This window comes from Zonotrichia leucophrys, chromosome 1 (assembly GCF_028769735.1).
Source record: "Zonotrichia leucophrys gambelii isolate GWCS_2022_RI chromosome 1, RI_Zleu_2.0, whole genome shotgun sequence".
Lineage (NCBI taxonomy): Eukaryota > Metazoa > Chordata > Aves > Passeriformes > Passerellidae > Zonotrichia > Zonotrichia leucophrys.
Genome location: NC_088169.1, coordinates 98706010 through 98725484, shown reverse-complemented (window position 1 = coordinate 98725484; position 19475 = coordinate 98706010). Strand labels below are relative to the sequence as shown.

Sequence of the window (19475 nt, the reverse complement as noted above, 5' to 3'; positions counted from 1 at the left end):
AGCTCTAGAAATTAAAAAAAAAAAACAAAGTAGGAATAAAAGTTTGAACTGTGCTAGATGGTCATCTCAGCACAATTCTATTGAGAATCTCTCAAGAATTTGAGGAGGTCTCCAGGTTTTGCAGAAAGAGAAATATTACATTTCCCCACTAATGATTACCCTACAACTTCTAAACACGCAAGGAAAAAAAAAAAAACAACAAACCAAAAAAACTGAATGGGAAACACTAATTCGCTTCAACAGGAAAACAAGATTATTGATCTTAAAAGTAGCATTTTTTTTTAATCTGCTTAGTGATACGTCCATAAAGAGAAATCTGCTGAGAAAACAAAAAATGACAGAGCTCTGCTGAGCAGTAAGCCTAGAAAGTAAAGTATTTTTAAAACTGATTACATGGCATGCTGTACACAATATGAAAGATAATAATAATAATAATGTGGAAGAACAGAAGGACTTTTTGAAGTGAAGACAACACTTTAAAGTTCTAAAAGCCAAATATTCTTTACCCCTCTTTACAAAAAACAAGCATGATACGCAAAAAAGTACACAGGCTGTGTTTTTCTAAACACACTGTTATCACTGTAATGTTTAAGTATTTTTAATTGTTAGACTTCAAGAAAATTGTTTTGAGAATAGCACAACAGACTGGCTAAGTTTGTCTTTCATTTTCCGGCGTTTTGGGGAAGTTCCCGTTCCAAGAATTCAAATCATCACATGGTGAAGTCAGATAGAGCACTTGACACTTCGGATTTCACTACTAGAAAGTCCCTCTGGAAAGACCAAACTATGTGCATGATTCATACTTCAGATTTTGGACATCAGGTTTACTTCACATGACTGCGTGGGCTACATGTTGATCGTGCAGAACTGTTAGCTGAGAAACTCGCTGTGCGGCTCCAGCGTGCTCATTTCCCTCTCAGTGAAACAGCGCTGCTTACTCAGACCGAAACAGGAGGAGAATGGAGCACTGGGCATGAAAGCGCTGCTTCTGGATTACATCGCTTTGATGAGGAATCTTTTTGACCTTTAGGGCAGCCGACTTCCACAAGTGACGAAAGATCCCTCTTCACCCTGCAGTGCATTTCTTCATGCAACCAGAGTGTTGTGAGCTCCCCTCCTTTTATCCAATCCTCTGCTATATCCATTAAATCAGATTAAGCTGATTGTTACTGTCTTTGCTTTTTAAATTTTTTCCCTTTTTTTTTTTTTAATTTTGGCTCAGAGGAAGCACAATCAGGTTTCTATACACCCAACAGAACGAGCATTGTCGTTATTATTTCATTATTTTCTAGCTTTGGATTTGCAATACTCGTAACCAACACGCATCCTACAGCACCAGAGAACAGCCCATGCACGGAGCAGAAGCAAAGCAGGAGTAGGGGAAGGGGGGATCGGATTGTCCCGCATGCCCGGCAGCCCCGGCCCCTCGCCTGCACAGCGCCGCCCCGGAGGCAGCGGCACATGGCCGGGCTGGGGGCCCGCACATCCCGCACGTCCCGGGGCTGGGGGCCCGCACATCTCGGGGTTGGGGGCCCGCACATCCCGCACATCGCGGGGCTGGGAGCCCGCACATCCCGCACGTCCCGGGGCGGCAGCGGCGTCGGGGCTGCCCGCGGGGCTCCCCCCGCCTGCACAGCGCCGCGCTCCGGGCGGGGCGGGGGCTCGGGGGCCGGGCCAGCCCCGCCGCCGCCGCCGCCCGGCTCCGCCTCTCCCGCCGCAGCGCTCAGTCCTGGAGCGCCGCTCGGCTGCCAGAAGGGAGCCGCCACCTGCTCCGGTGCGGAGTGGTTCCTCGCTGCGCGCCGAGAGGGACAGCAGCCGCCCCGCCGCCCGCGCCCGGGAAGTTACCGCTGCTCCCGCCGCCGGGAGAGAGCCGCCGCCGCTGCTTCCTCCCGGCCTCGACGAGGGAGAAGTCGCTGCCGCGCTCCGGTGCGAGAGGGAAGAGCCCCCGCGGGCGCGCCGCCCCGCTCCGCCGCCGCCTCCCGGTCCCGCCGCGGGCAGGCGGGATGATGGAGCCCCCCGCCGCCGCCGCCTGCGCCTCCTGCCGCCGCCGCCCGCTGCCGCCCCTGCTCTGCCTGCTGCTCTCCGCTCTCTGCCTGCCCCCAGGTGAGCGCCCGCCCGCGGGAAGCGGTGGCCGCGGCCGCGCCGTCCCGGCCGCGCGTAACTTGGCGGAGGGGAGGCCGGGGCGCAGGTGGCGGTGCCCGCCCGCCGCCCCCGGAGCGCCCCAGCACCTACCGCGGGTTCCCTGATCGCCGGGGGCCGCTCCCGACCGCTGGTGCCAGCCGCACCCCGCTGCGCTTCTGGAGGAGAGCGGTCCTCTCCTATCCTCCGAGGGTGCGCCGGCGGATGCCGTCTCTCCTGCCGGAAAGGCAGGAGCTGCCCCAGCGGTGAGGGGGATCGAGACGCGCTGGTCTCATCTTTCCCCGTGGGAAGCGGCAGTGGGGTCCCTCCAGGGCGTTGTCAGCGGCCGCCGAGCAGCGCTGCCCCCGCGGGAGCGGCAGCCGAGCCCCGGTGCGGTGCCGCTTTCACTTGCAGGCTGAGCGGCGCGTCTGTGCAGCGAGCCGCCTGCAACTTCGGCGCTTCAGCCGCTTCTGCCCTCCGCGCCTTCCGTGCCGCCCGTGGCCGTGCGGGCACAACGCGGGACCGGCGGCCTCCCGCCGCTTTCCGCTGCCGCCGGGAGCGCGGCGGGCACTCGGCCCCGCGGGCAGCCCCGCTGTCGGTGCCCCCGGCTCGGGCAGCCCCGGGGCAGCGCTGCGTGCCTGAGGCTGCTCCGGCGCATCGGGATCGCGTGGGTAACTTCGCTTCCTCTCTCCGCCCGTAAAAGCGCTCCTGAGAGAGGCGCTGGGGAAGTAGGAAGGCGCAGAGAGTGCTAAATATCCTAATTGTTCTGGGAATATTTTGGCTATGAGGTGTTTGTAGGCTTTGTTTTGTAAATATTGAGCGTGAAAGTGAAGTCTGAGGGAAAAGCTGTGAAGTGAGGAGTTCTGCATTCAGCGCGGGGACCGTCTCATTATTCTTGTAGAAAGAGCGTCAGCCTGTGGTAAAATTTTGTATTGCTTTAAGAAATGGCTTTGCCTCTGTGTGCCTTTGCAACAACGGAGGGTTTGCAGAAGTGTTGGAGCTGCTGATGGTTTTTCATTCCTGGCTTCTGCCTGGTTGTTACGTGCTCTCCGGTTAACCATTTACGGCCAGTATGATTTTGGCGAAATTAAAGAGAAGAGCAGACCTTTTTCACTAGGTGTATTTATACTTGTGTTTTACAAGCTCCAAGTGGAAAACTGAAAACTAGCTACAACAGTAAAGCAAGCCTGCTGAATCTGTAATTTCAAATAGAATAGTAAAAAAGCTCCAGACAGAATCAACAGCAATATTGGAACCGTAAGCCATGTGTGAGGCTGTGCTGCTTGGCTTTTGCTTTGGCAAACACAGGGTATAATCACTGTTGGACATAATAAATACTAGTCCCGGTGGCAGAGCTTACAAAGAATACTGGTTGCTGTGATGCAGAGAAAGTCTTGAGGAAAGATAGTTCATTTTAGGAAATCTTGAAGGCATGTGGATTATCAGAGGGATAAGCACCTCAGCTTCTAAGAAGCAAGACTTTGTCTCTGTGGAGAGATTTAGCTGAGTAAATACAAAACGATCTTGGTGATTGTGTGTCTGTCTACATTTTCCATTTGAAGAAAATGTGAAACCATAAAATATTTTATCTCAAAGGTTGTGTTGATGGAGCTCTATAAAAAAATGTCACTTGACTACCTACGATCTTAATAGGCTGTCAGCAAAACCATTTAACTTGTTCTTTCTGCTTCTCATTCCTTCCTTGCCCCACCAAGGAGAAGCTCAGACTGACTTGTAAGGAAATGTGTGTGGGGAGAAATCAGCCCCACCTCAGCTTGCAAACTTTCCCTGCAGTACTGGAAATGCCTGGAAAGCCCAGTAGTAGATTTTAGCCTCTAGTTCTCTGTTTATTCTGAGGAATATGAAAGATACTTACATGCAAAAATACCTATAGAAAGGTCTTGATATTGCTGCAGTTTTACGGGTTCTTTCCTCTTGCTATCTCATCTATTTTAGATGATAGCTAGTTTTTTTAACAAATTATGGATGTATTACTCCATCATGGTACTCGGCTTTTGGGAGTTCCCTTTGAGCTTTGGATATGGAAAGCAATAGATGAGGTATTAAAAGCATATGAGTAAACTTGTTTTTGTTTCTTCAGAGAATAAACTGGTTAGAAAGATACCCATCTTAAAAAGAAAGAGGGGGTCCAAGTACACATTTGGCACTAAGAGACTGACTATAGGTCAGAATAAGTGAGAAAATGGATTATAATCTCATACATCTCTAGAGGAACGGCTGTATGTGAAAAGAAATAAACTCCTAATCAGGCACTAATTATGACCTTTCCCCCTCCCCCTGCTTTCTGGTGGATTACAACAAGGAAGCTCTTAGTCTCTCCTGCTATTACTAGGCTTGTTACATTTTACCAATATTGCCTAAGCCTAGTGAGACTGAAACATGTAATCTTATTCATGACACTCATTATGTTCTCACTTCTGACTGCGTTTTTTCCCTGGTATATCTGGTGTGACTTTGAGCAAGGGAAACTGGATTTCTATATTAAGATCTGGAGTTCACATGGGTTTTCTGAAAATGACGTCAGAAAACATCTGCACCACGTGTATATGCTTCAGTGTGCCATGTATTTGTGGCCTAACATTCAGGTAACAAAACTCATTCCTAAGTGAGTTTTAATTGTTAGATTGATTGCTTTGGGAAGCATTTGATATATTTAGGGGTTTGGTTTTTTTTGATGTGAAAGTCTTCCAACATAAACTATTTTTCTTATGCTCTCCCTTCTACTGTTGGGTTTGTACCACTGAGAATGCAGAGGGCAACAACAGAAATCATCCAGGTCTCTAAATCCTTGAAATTTCAGCCAGGTGATTTTTATTGAAGAAAATATATATTGTTATGTTCATGAAATAAATATATCTGTCACAAGTCATATTTAATTTCAGGATATTTTATTTTCACTCTCCAGCCTGTGTAAGAGTAATCCCCTTTCTTGCAATACCATCCATTCTCCTTCCTGAAAGTAACATGGGTTGTTAAAATTATTTAGCCTGGGTTTGTATATTATCTTCTTTGTAGTAGAATTCTTTTGTTGACTTACTTCCAGCAGAAATTTTTGAGGAACAGAACTTCTAAATATTTATGCAAGATGATACATAAAGGGGAAAATAAAATAGGAGAAGTGTTTTCATAATGCAAATTACATCTGTATGATCGGGCCAAAACTGTGGTCTCTATTTTCTTGCAAGTATCTTACTTAAGCAGTGGGGTTTATAGTCTTAAGAGGTAAGAGTGCTCACTGCAGATTTCCATGGTATCGTATTTGATTCCATATGAGATCCCTCTAAGCCATATGAAAACAAGCATTTCTGTAGCAGCATTAGCTTTAATATATTGGCTGTTCATACATGACACACCATTGTGGGCTTCTTTAGGTTCCTACCAGAGGGCTTTCTGGAGGGTATTTTTTGGTCCAAGTGGTTTTGGACTTCTTGGGAGAAGTAAGAGCCGCTTGCTAGTAGGAAACTGATTACAGAGGAACCCCACCTCTCTGTATGTACTTTGAGCCTAGTAACCCTGGGGAGACTGAATGGGCTTATTTTCTAGGAGCTCTAATTTGTAACTGGATCTCCTTACACTAGATTGTCAATATTCAGTCTTCCCTTGTTGTGATCTGTACTCTATGACCATAACATGATGATCACACATAAGCTGGCTCGAGGTCTGATCTCCAGTGGTTATTCCATTGCTGTTTCACACATGGGAGTTTTGTGGCTTTTTAATACTGCCATGCTGATTGTTGAAACTGTTTCTCCACATCTCTAATAGTATGGTGTCGTAGTATGGTCTTGGTTTTTTCTGCCAGCTCTGATAGGAGGCTAGACTTTCTTTATATATTGATTTTTACTATGTCTAAAACCCTGTAATCTTCAGGCTCTGTCTTCAGTGCTACTCAGGGTTCCTCTTAGTTGGCTGGTGTGCAGCTTTTTCCTCTGGTAATACAGTCATTTTTTTTATTAAAAAGCATGTAAACTGCAAGGCCACATTTGTAAGAGAATTGAGGACCTGTTGCAATATTCTGATTTCTCTCAAGTTCCTCTGTATTCAAGAAAAATAGTTATGCTTCCATTCACTGATGCTCAAATGAGACACTCTTAAGGAACTGTAAATGCTGTGGGTGATAATTAGAAATTACTTAAGCAGAACGTGATTTTTCCAGGAAACCCTGAATATTAACAACTCCCCTTAATATTAAATGCTTGAGTGTTATCTTCCCAGAAGACAAGGTTTTGACCTACATGTTCTTTATCTCGGTATATTTTCTTTAATGGGAACAGGATGAATATTAAAGGAGGCTGTACATTTCTGCCATTAATACACTAGAAAATGTCTCATCATTTAGAGAGGAGGTTGCAATCCACCTTGTATTCTGACAATCCACTGCTGGCAGTGATCAGATCAAGTTTCTTTCTTTTGTTTTTCTTCTCTGCTTTTGTTTCCTTTGTCTTTGCCAGTGTGTTTTATTGAGGATGGCTTGAATCACAATCATTCCTACACCAGTGGATGTTAATCTACTTCTCCACAGTGTTGGCTCTTTTGAGGAATTTCTGCCTAGCTTAAGATCAAATTGCCTTTTTTTATCATGGATATAGGTCTCCAGAAAGGCAAATAAATATTTGCTTGTTAAAACAGTGCTGCTTCTTCTGAACTAGTATTTTTATTGTTGATAATAAATGTGCTTCTTTTGGGAGGTAGAAAATGGGAAAAAGTGATAAAAGAGTGTAGAGAGAAAGAGCACCTGCAGGGTATGATTTTTAGAGGTTATCAGGGGTTAGAACAGTTCTGTAACGTTTGGGTAGAAAGCGTTCAAAGTGCTTTCAACAGCAGTGGAAATACTAAGCCATTCCCTTGATAAGAAGTAAAAAGTGCAGTTGGTGATTTAATAAGTGTTTCAGCAGTCTGTATATCCATATATTTTGTTTAGGGGATACTCTGTGTGCAGTTAACCCCTGTTATGGAGAAAAACTTCAAAAGCTCGACCTGTGCTCGTGTGTTGTGTTTTGTGCTGTGGTAGCACCATCTGTAGTATGCCCTGGCATCGTTAATCGTGGCCATTGGGCACAGCAGTTTGGGACCTGATGGAAAACTCTCAAACAGCAGCCAAGGACAGCAGAAGTCCCCAGGGCTGGAGCCCTGGCAGGCAGTGACACTTTGGCATGTGTCATGGGCTCTGTGTGGTGCCTGTCCCCTTCCCTTAGCTGTCTCTTGCATACATGACGGGTCCCAGCTGCCCAGGCTGGCAGGTTTTAGGTTTTTATCAGAACATTGATTCTGACCACAATTGGCATCTTTAAAGCTTTGAAGAGATATTGGCAGCTAATTCAATAGAGGGAGCTCCGCTACCTTACTGTTAGAAGCAGCGTGTCTCAGCTTTTCCCAGACCTCTGGCTTCTGCCAGAAAGTTATACTAAAAGTCTTTGTTTCTTCACAGTGTTTTGTCATGCTAGGCTTTGTTACTGAAAGCACCTAACTTTCATCACAGGCTTCCTGTTGCATGAAGGGGAAGGAAGGCCAAATCTAAATCACGTACTAGGCAAACTCCAAAAGATGACTTAATTAGAGATAGTTCTCTTTTGCTACAAGGCTTTTGATGTTTCAGATGGATACACTACAGAATCAGGTTTTTTTAAGTGACACTTTCTTGCCGAGGCAAGCAGCTGGTGAGAATCATGGAGAAGCCCAAAAAGAATCAGAATAAATAGAGGGTACTTCCATGGATCAAATGGGCCAAGAGTGGTGTGGCATGAAATAGGCTACAAACAGGATAAGGAAATGATTGTACCAGACTTAGTGCTGGGAGGAGAGAAAGTTAGAACTTGGAGTAAAATGTTAGGTAGGGCATTTGTTTAAAAAAGTCTGTTTTTTTCAGTAAGTTCTTCCAGGATTTTTTTTATTTTAAGGAAAAGTGAAATATGTATGCCATTCTGTAAACGTGGTCATTGTTAAAGAAGCCTGCTTAGGTGTGCGCTTTTGACCCGTTCCATGTCTCTAACACAGAAAAGTATACACACAGAAAGTTGATAACTGCTCTGTAAACTTTGGACTTTATATTTTTCCTGAATACTTTCATTTTTTAATAGTATTTCTAACCAGATGGTGTTGAAACTAATTATGAAGTCTCAATAAAGAACAGGACTTCTAAAAAAAAACTTTTTGAGTCACCTTCAAGTAAGCTTGTAATGAACTCAGCATTATTCTTCAATCAGATGAATCCCAGACAAATGCCCTTTATCATTTTGCATGCTGCAGAAATTGCATTTTTTAATCAATTTTTTTCCAATTTAACTAAAGAAAATGTCCATAAATATTGGAGAACAAAATAGATGTAGTTTGTATACAGCTTGATTTAAGTGTGGCATTTTATATAAAACTGACTTATTTCACGGTTTTGTTGGTTTGTCTTTTTAATGTGAAATTGTGATGGGGTGGGTTCTGGGTTTGTTTGGGTTTTTTTGTTTGCTTGTTATTTTTAGAAAATGTAACAATTTTTTTTTTTTTGAGAAGTCACTGTTGAGCTGAGTGAATTTTTCATGCTGACCAGGAAGAATTCCTAAGGCTCCTGTTTTAGAGGGTTGGCACAGTTTATCTCTGGGGTGGAATGGTAAGTGTTCACTTAATCGTCTGTAACTGGATACCTTACAGAGAATACATGGGTTGAAATACACTTAAAAATGGGCATTTGAAGGCAACTATGAGATCTCAAAATTATTTGTGAGATGCTGTTTCTTTTAATTGCAGCTTCTGAACGATTTTTCAGTTGATGAGATAGCTGGAGTATTAATCTATGCATTTATCAGTTTTGGCATGGAGTTTTATTTCATGAAACATACAAAGCAGCATGTGTTAAGCAAAGTGATTTCTGTGTGACTCATTCAGATAAAATATGGATGGTCAAAGGTTTGTTGGTTTATTCTCGTTGTTCTGGAGAGTAGAGATGAACTCAGTGGCCTTTACTGACAAAACCACACATGGAACAGGGAAAGGGCAAATGGAATATTCAGGCAGGATTTGGGAAACTGCAGTGTAGCCATGTAACTTCCGAAGAGAGAAGAATGCTGAATCAATTTCTTCATTTTTGATACAGCACATCATGCTTGCATATGGAGAGGGTGATAGGGCATGCATTGTTTTAAAATCCACACAGGGACACCCCAGTACGCGATTTGTTTTCTTAAACTGGGGAAGGTGGAAATTTCTGACACTTGACAGCAAAGTAGTGCCCTGACAACTGGTGATATAAATCCAGAAAACATTTGCATCTTACACTTGACAGCTTTAAAGGTTAGCAAGGGGATAATTTTTCCAAATATAATTCATGACTGAGATTTTTCTCAAGAATTTTTAATATTACTCTGTAGTTTTCAAACTGCTGCACAACTTGCTGCTAAACTTGAACCCAGCCTACAGACAGAAGCAATAAGAAAATCAGTGTTATGAGTGTCCCAGCAGCTTCCAGTTTGAATGAATTATGTTTCTTATTGTTGTTTTTCTGCAAGAACTTAGTAATGCAGAACTTTACTGTTAGTAAAGTAATTCTAGTAATTACAGTTAATAATGGAGTCCTGTGGTTTGAAACAGCCACCAATATGAGTAAATACTGACAGCTGCTTTGCACTGCATGAATTTGTATTTTGCACTTTTTTCCCCAATATTTTTTGTTTCGTTAAATATATAAGACTTTCAGAAACTGGTTTGCTCCAGTAGTTTAGCTCTTGACATGGTTTCTGTAACAGAACTTTTGGAGGGATGACTGTTCCGTAGTTCTGCTTGACCTTGCACATCATGCTGCTCTTGAATGATGCAACATGTTCTGTCTCAGCTTTGAAATTTAAGTCCTTTACCTTCAAGATTTAACCCCAGTTCATGTGAGGTGCCCCACAGCAGCAAATTCCAAAGTGTCTATATGAATCTTGGAGTGTGCTTTCTGGAAGCTTACCTGCAGACTTGTAAGGGTCGGGTTTCTGGCATTTTGTCCAGACTCTCTTGTGTCTGTGGGTCATTTTATGTCACTTTAAGTACCTTGGCATGTTAAATCCAAAACTTGTGCACAGCTTCTGTAGGCATCAGGGGGAATAGTCTTAAACTTTGAGATAGTGGGAAATAAGTGATATGTTGCAAAGGTGACTACTGTGGATTTAGAGGCAGATTAGCCACTCCTTGGTAGATTCATAGAATATTTTGGTGTTTTCTATGCATCCTAACGTAATGTATTGTCTGCTCTGTAAGTAAGTTCTTTCCTTATCTTGAAAGAGCTTTAAGCCCTGGGTATCTGCAGCCAGAAGGAAGGCAAACTTTCTGCCCATGTGTAAAACTATTGGCGTATCAGAGGAGCTAAAGAGATGCTTTGTGTCTGTCTGAGAGCCAAGGGGGTAGGAGCAGGGAAATGAGAATTGTGGTTTTTTTGGAGGTCTTGTGGGAATGTAGCTGGGTGTTGGGGCATGCTGGCAGTTTTAGGCTCTGCAGAGCCTGCTGGCTTCATCATCCTGCCAAGGGGTCCTTGGAGGGCTGCTGCAGCCACCAGGGCAGCACAGCTCAGCGTGGGGAGCTTGGGAGTGCCTCTTGGACAGCGTGCAGCTCAAGAGCCAGCTGGCCAGAGCTCCCTGTAGTGGTTGTCACCTTTAGGTCCGTGGTGGCTGTTTCATTTCTGCTATGTAAGAGGGGAAAGATCTCTATTCCTCTCACACATGGGAAATTCTCGCCTTTTGCTGGGGCCGTGCTTAGTCTCTGACCTGCTGCAGAGATATGTCTCCTTACTTTAGAAGCACTTTTCTTCTGCTCTAAATGGTGTGTGAAGCCCTCTGTGGGTCACTTTTTCATCATCATGTCCATCTGCAAGTACAGCAGTGATAAGGAAAGATGGGCTTCAGCACACCCAGTATGCTCACAATCTTTGGCTCTCTTTCCATTGCATCAGTGGCACAGGGCATAGAGGAATGAATAAACACAGTGTGTTTCTGTAGTGAATGCTGAATGGCTGAGTGTGAGCTGCCAGCAGCTTTGTCCAGAAAGAAGTGGGTGTTGGGAGGAGCGATGTGTGCCTCCAAAGGAGGAGAGGCAGGTGAATAATTTCTAGCTGGAATGCTTAGTCCAGTTTTTTTTAAATGTGGGAGTAGTTTTGAAGACTGGTGTTGATGGCTCAGTCCAAGAGGTTGTTAATTTTTCTGTACAGAAGTAATATGTTCAAACTGTTTCTCAAAATGATTTATTCTTATAGTTTTTTATGGTTACTCCTGAAGGCCACGTATGAGCTTCACACTGGAAGATTTGTGTGTGTATGAAAACTTAGCCCTCTTGGTATGGTAGGATGCCTTGTTTTAGGTGCGGATTCTAACTCACAAAAGTAACACCCGTAGGTTGCTTTTACTTGCGTTTCAACTGATGTCTAGTCTTCCTGTGAGGTGTCATCATCTGTAAGCAGTAGCAATTGTTCTGGAAGGCTTTTCATCAAAGTGTGAGAGAGCAGAGTGCTGAGCATGGGGGGACCTTGACTCCTTTTGAGGAGACTCTCTTCATGCAATAGAGAATTCATGCTTTTTTTTTTGGACATACTGAACAGTACATATTTTCATGTAAAAATGTAATGAGGCTACAGAAATCTTCATGCTATTTTTTGGACATACTGTACAGTATAGATTTTTTTTTCATAACCACAGAAGGAAGTTGATGGTTCACAGACTGCAAGTTCTGTGACAGTATAAACTCGCCATAAAACTTGAGGGACCTTGTTATTTAAAAATAGAAACTTAAAAAGGACTATTTCAATGAAAGCCTTTATTTTTTTTTTTAAACTTTTCATGATGTTTGAATGTGGTTTTCTTAGCTGGCTTTTAAGTCACTTCTAGTTATGCTTTTTGCATTTTCTTTTTCTTCTTTAGAGCTGAGCTGTTATTCTGTCATTAGGGAGGGATAGCTACTACAAAACCAAAAGTTTTATTAGGGCTTAATTCCAGGTGTGAGGTTATGACCTAAATCTTCCATCTGCTAATAGAATGCTGAGCTTTGCAGTTTTCCATTATCTTCCTCAACAGCGACTTGAAAGTTAAAAAAAAAAACCAAAAAAACCAGTTTCTTTAATTCCCTGTGGTCAGGGAACAATGAGGACTGGATGTGGATTCAGGTTTCGATGGGGTTTTTTTTTGGTTGGTTCTTTTGTTGTGTTGGGATTCTTTTGTTTGTTTGTTTTGTTTTTTAAATATAATTTAGAGGAAATTGATGAGTATTCTCTGAAAAAAGTGGCACCATATGCCAGGCTTTTCAAGCAGTGATAGTTGTAGAAGCTGTTGTGAACTGTGTCTGACAGTGGCTTAGGAGAAACACTTTCCCCTTGGACATGTCAGCACTCTTGGATTGTTAAGTCAGGGTGGAAGTACTACAGCATGCATTCCATCTGAAAGGATTTGAGTGATCTCTGGTACTTTAGAGGTGAAAAAATTATTTATGTTTCTTATGGCATTTGCTTGAGCTGTATTTCAAACATAATGGACACTTCGCGGCCTTTGGCTGCTTGGTAATGCTTTAGTTGCAAGGCTGGATAATTTAGTATGGTCTTCTGCTATGGATGCGCACCACTGGTGATTTCTATTGCCAACGAGCTGTTGGTGAGTCTGTAATGCTTAATCTTGTGCAAATTATATTTGCAGATATAGCAGGTGAATTGCATGTTGAAGAGCTCTCCCAGTGTCAGGGTGGCCGAGCTCTGCCATGCAAGGCTTGGAACAGAGAGATTGTCTTGTGATCAGGTCTGGAATAGCACAGGTCCAGGTCAGAAAGCTCAGGGAGGTTCCGTTTGCATCAGGAGTAGCAATTCTTGTGAGACCCTGTTTTCCTCTGTTGCAGGGAGGGACTAGGCTGAGTGGTTTGTGGCTCTGGATGGAGCCTGACAGTGTCAGCCTGTACCACCAGCTACTGCTGCAGCTGAGGGGCATCCGTGTCTGTGATTTAGCCTCGGATTGAACCCTTGTGTGGCTTCAACTATGCCTTCTAGGTGCTGTATTTGTATATTGCCACATGTGATCTCATCTACTGATGACACGAGTAGAGGTTTAAACTTTTGTGTAGTGAGTTGGGAGCTAAAGCTGTTCTTTACTGCCATTTTAGTTTTAGGGGAGTCTGAACCTGAATTCTCTAAATCATAGGAAAGGGAAAAAGATGCAAACATTACTTAAGTTCTTACCCACCAATTTTTATTCTTTTGGCAGGTGAAATATAAGAGAAAATATCTGAATTTCTTGTTTAAAGAAAGCAAAAGAACATAATAGAGGTGTTTTGGATTTATAAATAACACTTGAACATCAAAAGCTGTTTGAGAACATTTCAGGCTGAGAAAAAGAAAATACTTTTTTTGCTGGCGTATTGTTTGCTTAACTTCACTGTGTCATTGACATAGTATGCCTCTATGTTTTGTAGGCTTTGGAAAGTGAAGGCTTTGGAGGTGAGAACAGTAAAGCTGGAATATCCAGGATTGCAACAGCAGCACTTTGGATCTTTGACAGGATGTATTAATGTGCATACTTAAAAGTTCACTTTTCTGCTACTGTTCTGTAAGCAAATATTTATGACTGGAGAGAGAAATTCGCTGTCAGTAGCGGGCCAAAGACACAGATCAACATCTCTGCAGAGTGGCAGAGCCAAATTAAAGGCAAAGAACTTACTTCCAACACGTTTGACCAGGTATATCCCTAAAGAAAAGAAATATTATGGCAAAATCACAGAAAGAGGTGTGCAACAGAGACTGGGAAGGATACAGTGTCATTTGGGAACAGAAGGGACAGACACTGTGGGGACAGGAGGAGCTGTAGCTGGTGCCTGTGGGGCTAGTGTGTCGTGTGGGTGGGATTTTGGAGCACGGTTGGCTGAGTCTGAGGGGAGCCCAGTTTTGGTTTTGGCTTGGCACAGTCCCAGCTGCTGCAGAGACAGTGGGAAGGGTGTTGGTGGTGGGGAGCCTGGGGTGGGAGAGCGGGCAGGACACGTCAGGGGGAAGGAAACAGGGCCCTGGCACAGCCAGCGTGTGCTGCCTCTCCCCCTTGCGTGGGTGGGGGAGGAAGGGCTCTGCACAGAAAGGGCGGCTGGGTTTGGGCTTGCGAGTGAAACAAGTTGTGACAGGAGAGCAGAAAGCATTCTGGAAAGTGGTGGGGTTGAGGAGAGCCCCTGAGCAGAGTATTTTGAGGGAGAGGAGCAGGGGGGAACCCAATTTCAAGATAGGCAGTGCCTGGCCTCCCCTGTCTGTATCTCCTCATGCTCCCCTGGGTTTGACAATCACAGTAATTCAACAGGATGTCCCTCTTGGTAAAGATCCTGTTAGTGCCACGTCGCCCTGTTGTTCCTCTTCTGTCAGCCACACGGTTCAGCGTTATTTCCTGTCTCAGGAAGCCAAATCTGCTTCCCACACGGGCTTGGCAAAGATGACACATTCCTGCACTGGGCATACGTGGCCTGTGCTCGTAGGGCAACCACCTGGACTAACTCACCCTTTCTAGACAGTTCCCTTCTCCATCTAGGGGTCAGGATGGATAAACTGAAAAGATCTTTACACTTGACAGGGTTTTTGAGCAGAGGAAAAAGCCCTGAATGTTTTCTTCGAGTCATTGTAAGAGACTTGGTGGATGAGGTAATGTGCCAGAGAAATGTGTCATGTGCTGAGCATAATCACTGGCAGACCTAAATGTCTGTGTCTGTCCTGTTGGGCCATCAGATGTTCTGTGGAGTGACTCTCACCTTACACTGGGGGCATTCAAGGTGGTCAAGAAACTTTCACTCCTGGAAGGAAGCAGCCTGTGTTCTTACAGTGCTTTAATAAGGATATTGTAATAAATACAGGTGTATCACCCACTTCTGCTGAAATTGCAAGTTAGCCACTTTTCTGGTCTAAGCCTGTTCATGCTGTATCTGGACTGAGGTGGGGAGAAGCAGCTTGGGGTACTTGACAGGTACTGTAATCCTATAACAGCAGCTTTGCTTGGTCACCAAATACAGAAATTAAGCTAAAACAATAGTTTTGGACTGTGATCCAGCACGTGTTTGAACACCCAGCTTTGAAATTATTTGAGTATTTAATTAGATTCTTAAGGACCTAATTTTTAGAATAGAAATATCAGGGCCCATGCGCAGGAGGCATGGGAGGATAGAGTAAACCCAAAGTCATGGTGTAGAGGCTGTTAAGGTGCTGGATACTGTCTGTGAGTCACAGTGTCTTTCTGCTCCTTGCAGAGCATGTTGAGCTATCATGACTTGCAGAGAAATAATTCCGGTAGGGGATTGGTCTAGTTCAGTCTTCCCAAGTCTGATGTAAGTTCACCTCTTTGACTGCCTTTTTAAAGCCTCTGTTTTTAAATTTCACACACATGGTTTTCCCATCTATAAAATAGAATATATAAGAATGGATAAATTTTTTCTGTGCCTGTCAGCAGGGAATAGGCAGCTTACTAAGCTTTCTTGAATGTAATTTTAACTGGAGAAAATATTTCTATATAAACGGAGATTATCTCATCACAATATTTTTATGATAGTTAATTAAAATGTGAGAAAATCCTTTAGAGCAGATTTGCAGTTTTGTGACTTTTATGAGACTTAACATGAGAGATCTATTTTTATAGTTATGCCTTCTTATAAGTTTTGGGATTAGGATATGTTTAAATGTATGGCTATCAAATCCTGTGATGATTACTTGTTTATTTTGCAGTGTAGACTAATTCAGTTATGGTCCCATTCATGTGTTGGTTTTGTCCCACTTTTCAACGAGATATTGTAGTGCTTTATTGTTATTGCTATTTAAAATAAACTCCCCAAGTAGTTTTAATTTCAGCTTGTATTTTTTTAAATATTAAGTTTCAGTGAAGCATATTTTATTAGATTGTTGTGAATAATGATCATTTAGGATGTTCCAGATCCTGGACATCCATTTTCTTTATGCTGGAAAATTGTAAAATGTGAGTGAAGGAAGGATCACTGGGACTAGCTGTAAGAGACTTAAATACTTAAAAAGTTGTCTAGACATAAATTCCTGTAAAATCTTGACTCTCAGTGCATACAGCTGTGATAGGAAGCAAGACCTATAGAAAATTTACTGAGATACTGTGGGAGTTATTGAAGACCAGCATGTGCTCCATTCCCTTTGCAGTGGTCAGGCACATCAGTGGGTGATTGATCTCTAGAAAGCATGGTGCTTTCTACTTGAACTTGTGCTCAGTCTAAAGAAAGAATGGGCTTAAACAAATATTTTTTTTGTATTTCTTTTACTATGCCTATGACAGCATGACACCGTGACTCTTAATCACAGGCACATCTGTGGTCTGAAACAACACCTAGGAGTTCTATGCAGAATTTCTCAGTCTAGGAACCATTCAGTCAGAAGTGAATGTGATGAGGATTCCAAGTCCTTTGCCTTGACCTATTTGTGTGAGTGACCATGGGAAGAGCCTTGTGCTCTAGGCCAGCAGGTGATTATGCAGAGGAGTAAAGGATGCTGCTCTTTTCTCCCTGTGGGTCATTAAACACAAGCTTTAGGAGTTTTGGGACAATCTAGAGACAAAACACATCAGATAAGTGTTAGGTAGAGGTATCAGGGCTAGCTGTCCAACAGACTTTGCTCAAAGAATATAATGCATGTTTCCCCAGTGCTTCTACACCAGCCCAGGTGTGAGCATAGATGTGCTTATGTGAGCAGACTGCACTGTCAAAAGCCAGGCAAGACAGAGGAGGAAGGGAGAATTGTTATGCTGCCAGGAATACACATGCTGATGAGAGCTATGTTTATATTAGCAAACTATTCTGATACAGCTAATTAATCAGAATTTGTCTACCAGACTATGCCTTGGAGATACAGAAACACAGGGTTGTGAGATTTGCCAGATTTCTGTGACAGATCTTCTTGGGAGACTTGTGGAACAATAACTAATGGTTGCTTCTGACTCTTAGATTTCCTCCCAGAAAAGTAGTAACTTAAGATAACCTTGCATCTCATTTTGTCTCAGGCCATTTACCCAGTAATAGCACTAAATACACTGAAGTAGTCCACATAATTTTTTTTATGGCAATTTGAGTTCAGTCTTTATTCATAGAGGGGAAAGTAGGCAGTGAGATAAACTGTTAAATAAAATCCCAGCGTTTCACATACAGGCTTTCATACCAGTGCAATTGGTTGCATACTGAAAGGGAGAATCAATTATATAGCTGCTGCTTATCAGAAGTTAGCAAATAGTAAATGCAGTTTCATTTTTATAATCAATTACCTAGCCCTGAAACTTGTTAGCAAAGGTTAGGAGCTGTAATAATTTTCATTGAATGTCTACACATTATCTCAATGTGTTTCTACATGCTGAATTTTAGGGAGATGAGGGAGAAATGTTTCTTTCCTGAAGTCTTTTAAACTGGCTTCCAAAAGATGAGGGTCAAGGCCTTCAATTTCTAAGCTCCATTTACATTCATCCCACAACAAAGATGATGGTGTGCACTTTCTCATTAGTCAAACACCTTTTTTTTTTCACTTGTAAGCATAGGTTGCTTTGCTTTCAGCTTTGTGAGTTTAAAGAATGCTTGCATCCCTGCGTGGTTAGTTCAGCCACATCATTGTTCAGAATTTACAGATAAGTGGGAGGGTAACAAAGGATAACTTTCCTTTTTTTCATGATTTTATTTTCCTCCAATGTTCTCAACAAGGATCTGAAATTCTTTGTGTGCAGAAGTTATTTGTTGCTGGTGACAGGCTGTGAGTGCATTATGCCATAAAATTGTCAGACTTTAAGAACAGTGTTTGCTGTTTATATGCAACCTTTCATGTTCTTATTTTTGAGGAACCTCTATTATTTTTGTTCAAATGCTCTGTAATTGGTATTTGATTATTGTCTCTTCCATGATGGTATTTCTGGAGGCTCATGCAGGCTTTGATTCTGGTTTTTTGGTGGATGGCAGCATATCCTTTCAGAGTTGCATACCTCTGCATAGCTTACTTCACGGAAATCTTTTTTAAAAATCTTTTCTCCAATATAATCCTTGGAGGTTTTTTCTTTTCTTTTTTTTTTAAGTTCCTAGTATCTGAAACTGCAGTTATCAAAACTGGTTGGATCAAGTTGCTCCCCTAGCCAGATTATTTGATTTATTTGTACTTCTTGGTTGTTTTACTCAAGATAAAATTAATTTTGATGAAAGTAGGTGTCTTGTAACTTTTCATTGTTTATTTCTCCATGAGCATGGTAAAATCTCCTGATATTGCTAAGTGTTACCAGTTGAGTTTTTCCTTATTTTCTTAAAAATGAGGAAATTTAAGAAAAAACATTCTTGATCTGTGTTAATTTTATAGTTATTTAACACAAAAATTTGTTAATTCTTGTTCAAAACTGGCTTATTTAGACCAGTTCGTTTCTGAATCATAATGTATCACAGGCATCCTCTTTTTCAAAGAGCATTTAATTGGCATTAGTCAGGCGCTCATTAAATGCTTTTTCTGTTTCAGTATTATCTTTTTGTTAATTGACTTAGTGTTCTGACTGCACCTCTGTTTTTAAAAGTGGTATATAACATTTGAATCTCTGGCAATGTCCAGTCATTTTAAGTTTGTAGAATTTTCTTTTCTTCTTCCCAGGATCTCACTGAGAAACTCAACTGCCAGCTGCAAATTGCAGCAGCAGTGAAAATGAAAGAATTTCTTAGGTACACTTGATATCTTTATTTAACTCAGAAGTCTTTATTTAACTGGAAGCAATGCTAAGAATAGCAACCTCCTCTGGCCTGATTGGCACGATTCTCTGTCAAGCCTTTATGTGTGTTTAGTGGGGCTATTTTTCTGTTCTCCAAGATCATGCATCTTCTCAAGTTGCCCCAAATTCTGCACAAATTAGGGGATCCAGATCACACAGATGGTTTAACCAGCTCTTTCATGAGCAGGGGTTGATTGCAGGGCAGGTGTTTTTTGGCAGTGTATTTCTGGGGTGCTAAGTGTGCCTGGGGCTGTGCAAGGGTCCTGGAATGAGCACAGCACTCTGGTGTGGAAGGATGTAGCTGTGATGATGTGCTAGGAGCTGATTTATGATGGTGCTGCTCAGTTGCATTGTCAGCCAGGCAGTTTTCTGTCTAGTTTTGTTGCTACCTTGTGGAACATCAGCTTAGAGGTACCCGTGCCATACAAAAGGGATTGGAGAACTGCAAGACGCTTTCTCAAAGTCCTGTGTGGACAGGAGGGGGATGTAAGAGTGAACTCTGCCCTTTGCAGAGTTGAGAGGAGGGTGTTTGAGTGAAACTGTGGTTTATTGCCATCACCAGCTCATCCTGGCCAGGTGGGGTTGTCCCTCTCTCAGGTGCTGCTGCTGCACCCGAGGCAGTGCTGCTGCAGGGTGCCTGGAGAAGCA

The 19475-nt window shown here is 42.8% G+C and overlaps 1 protein-coding gene across 2 annotated transcripts in view; it reads left to right on the top strand.

Moving 5' to 3' along the window:
* Nucleotides 1-1722: 1722 nt before the first annotated feature.
* The window catches only part of ALCAM (activated leukocyte cell adhesion molecule), a 115595-nt gene continuing 97842 nt past the window's right edge, over nt 1723-19475 (top strand). Inside the window, exon 1 of one of the 2 annotated variants that reach the window (XM_064725072.1) lies at nt 1723-2103. In XM_064725072.1, coding sequence (XP_064581142.1) covers nt 2004-2103 — 100 coding nt within the window. In that variant the 5' untranslated portion in view covers nt 1723-2003. The remainder of the gene's footprint in view (nt 2104-19475) is intronic. The other variant, XM_064725080.1, reaches the window with a different exon arrangement.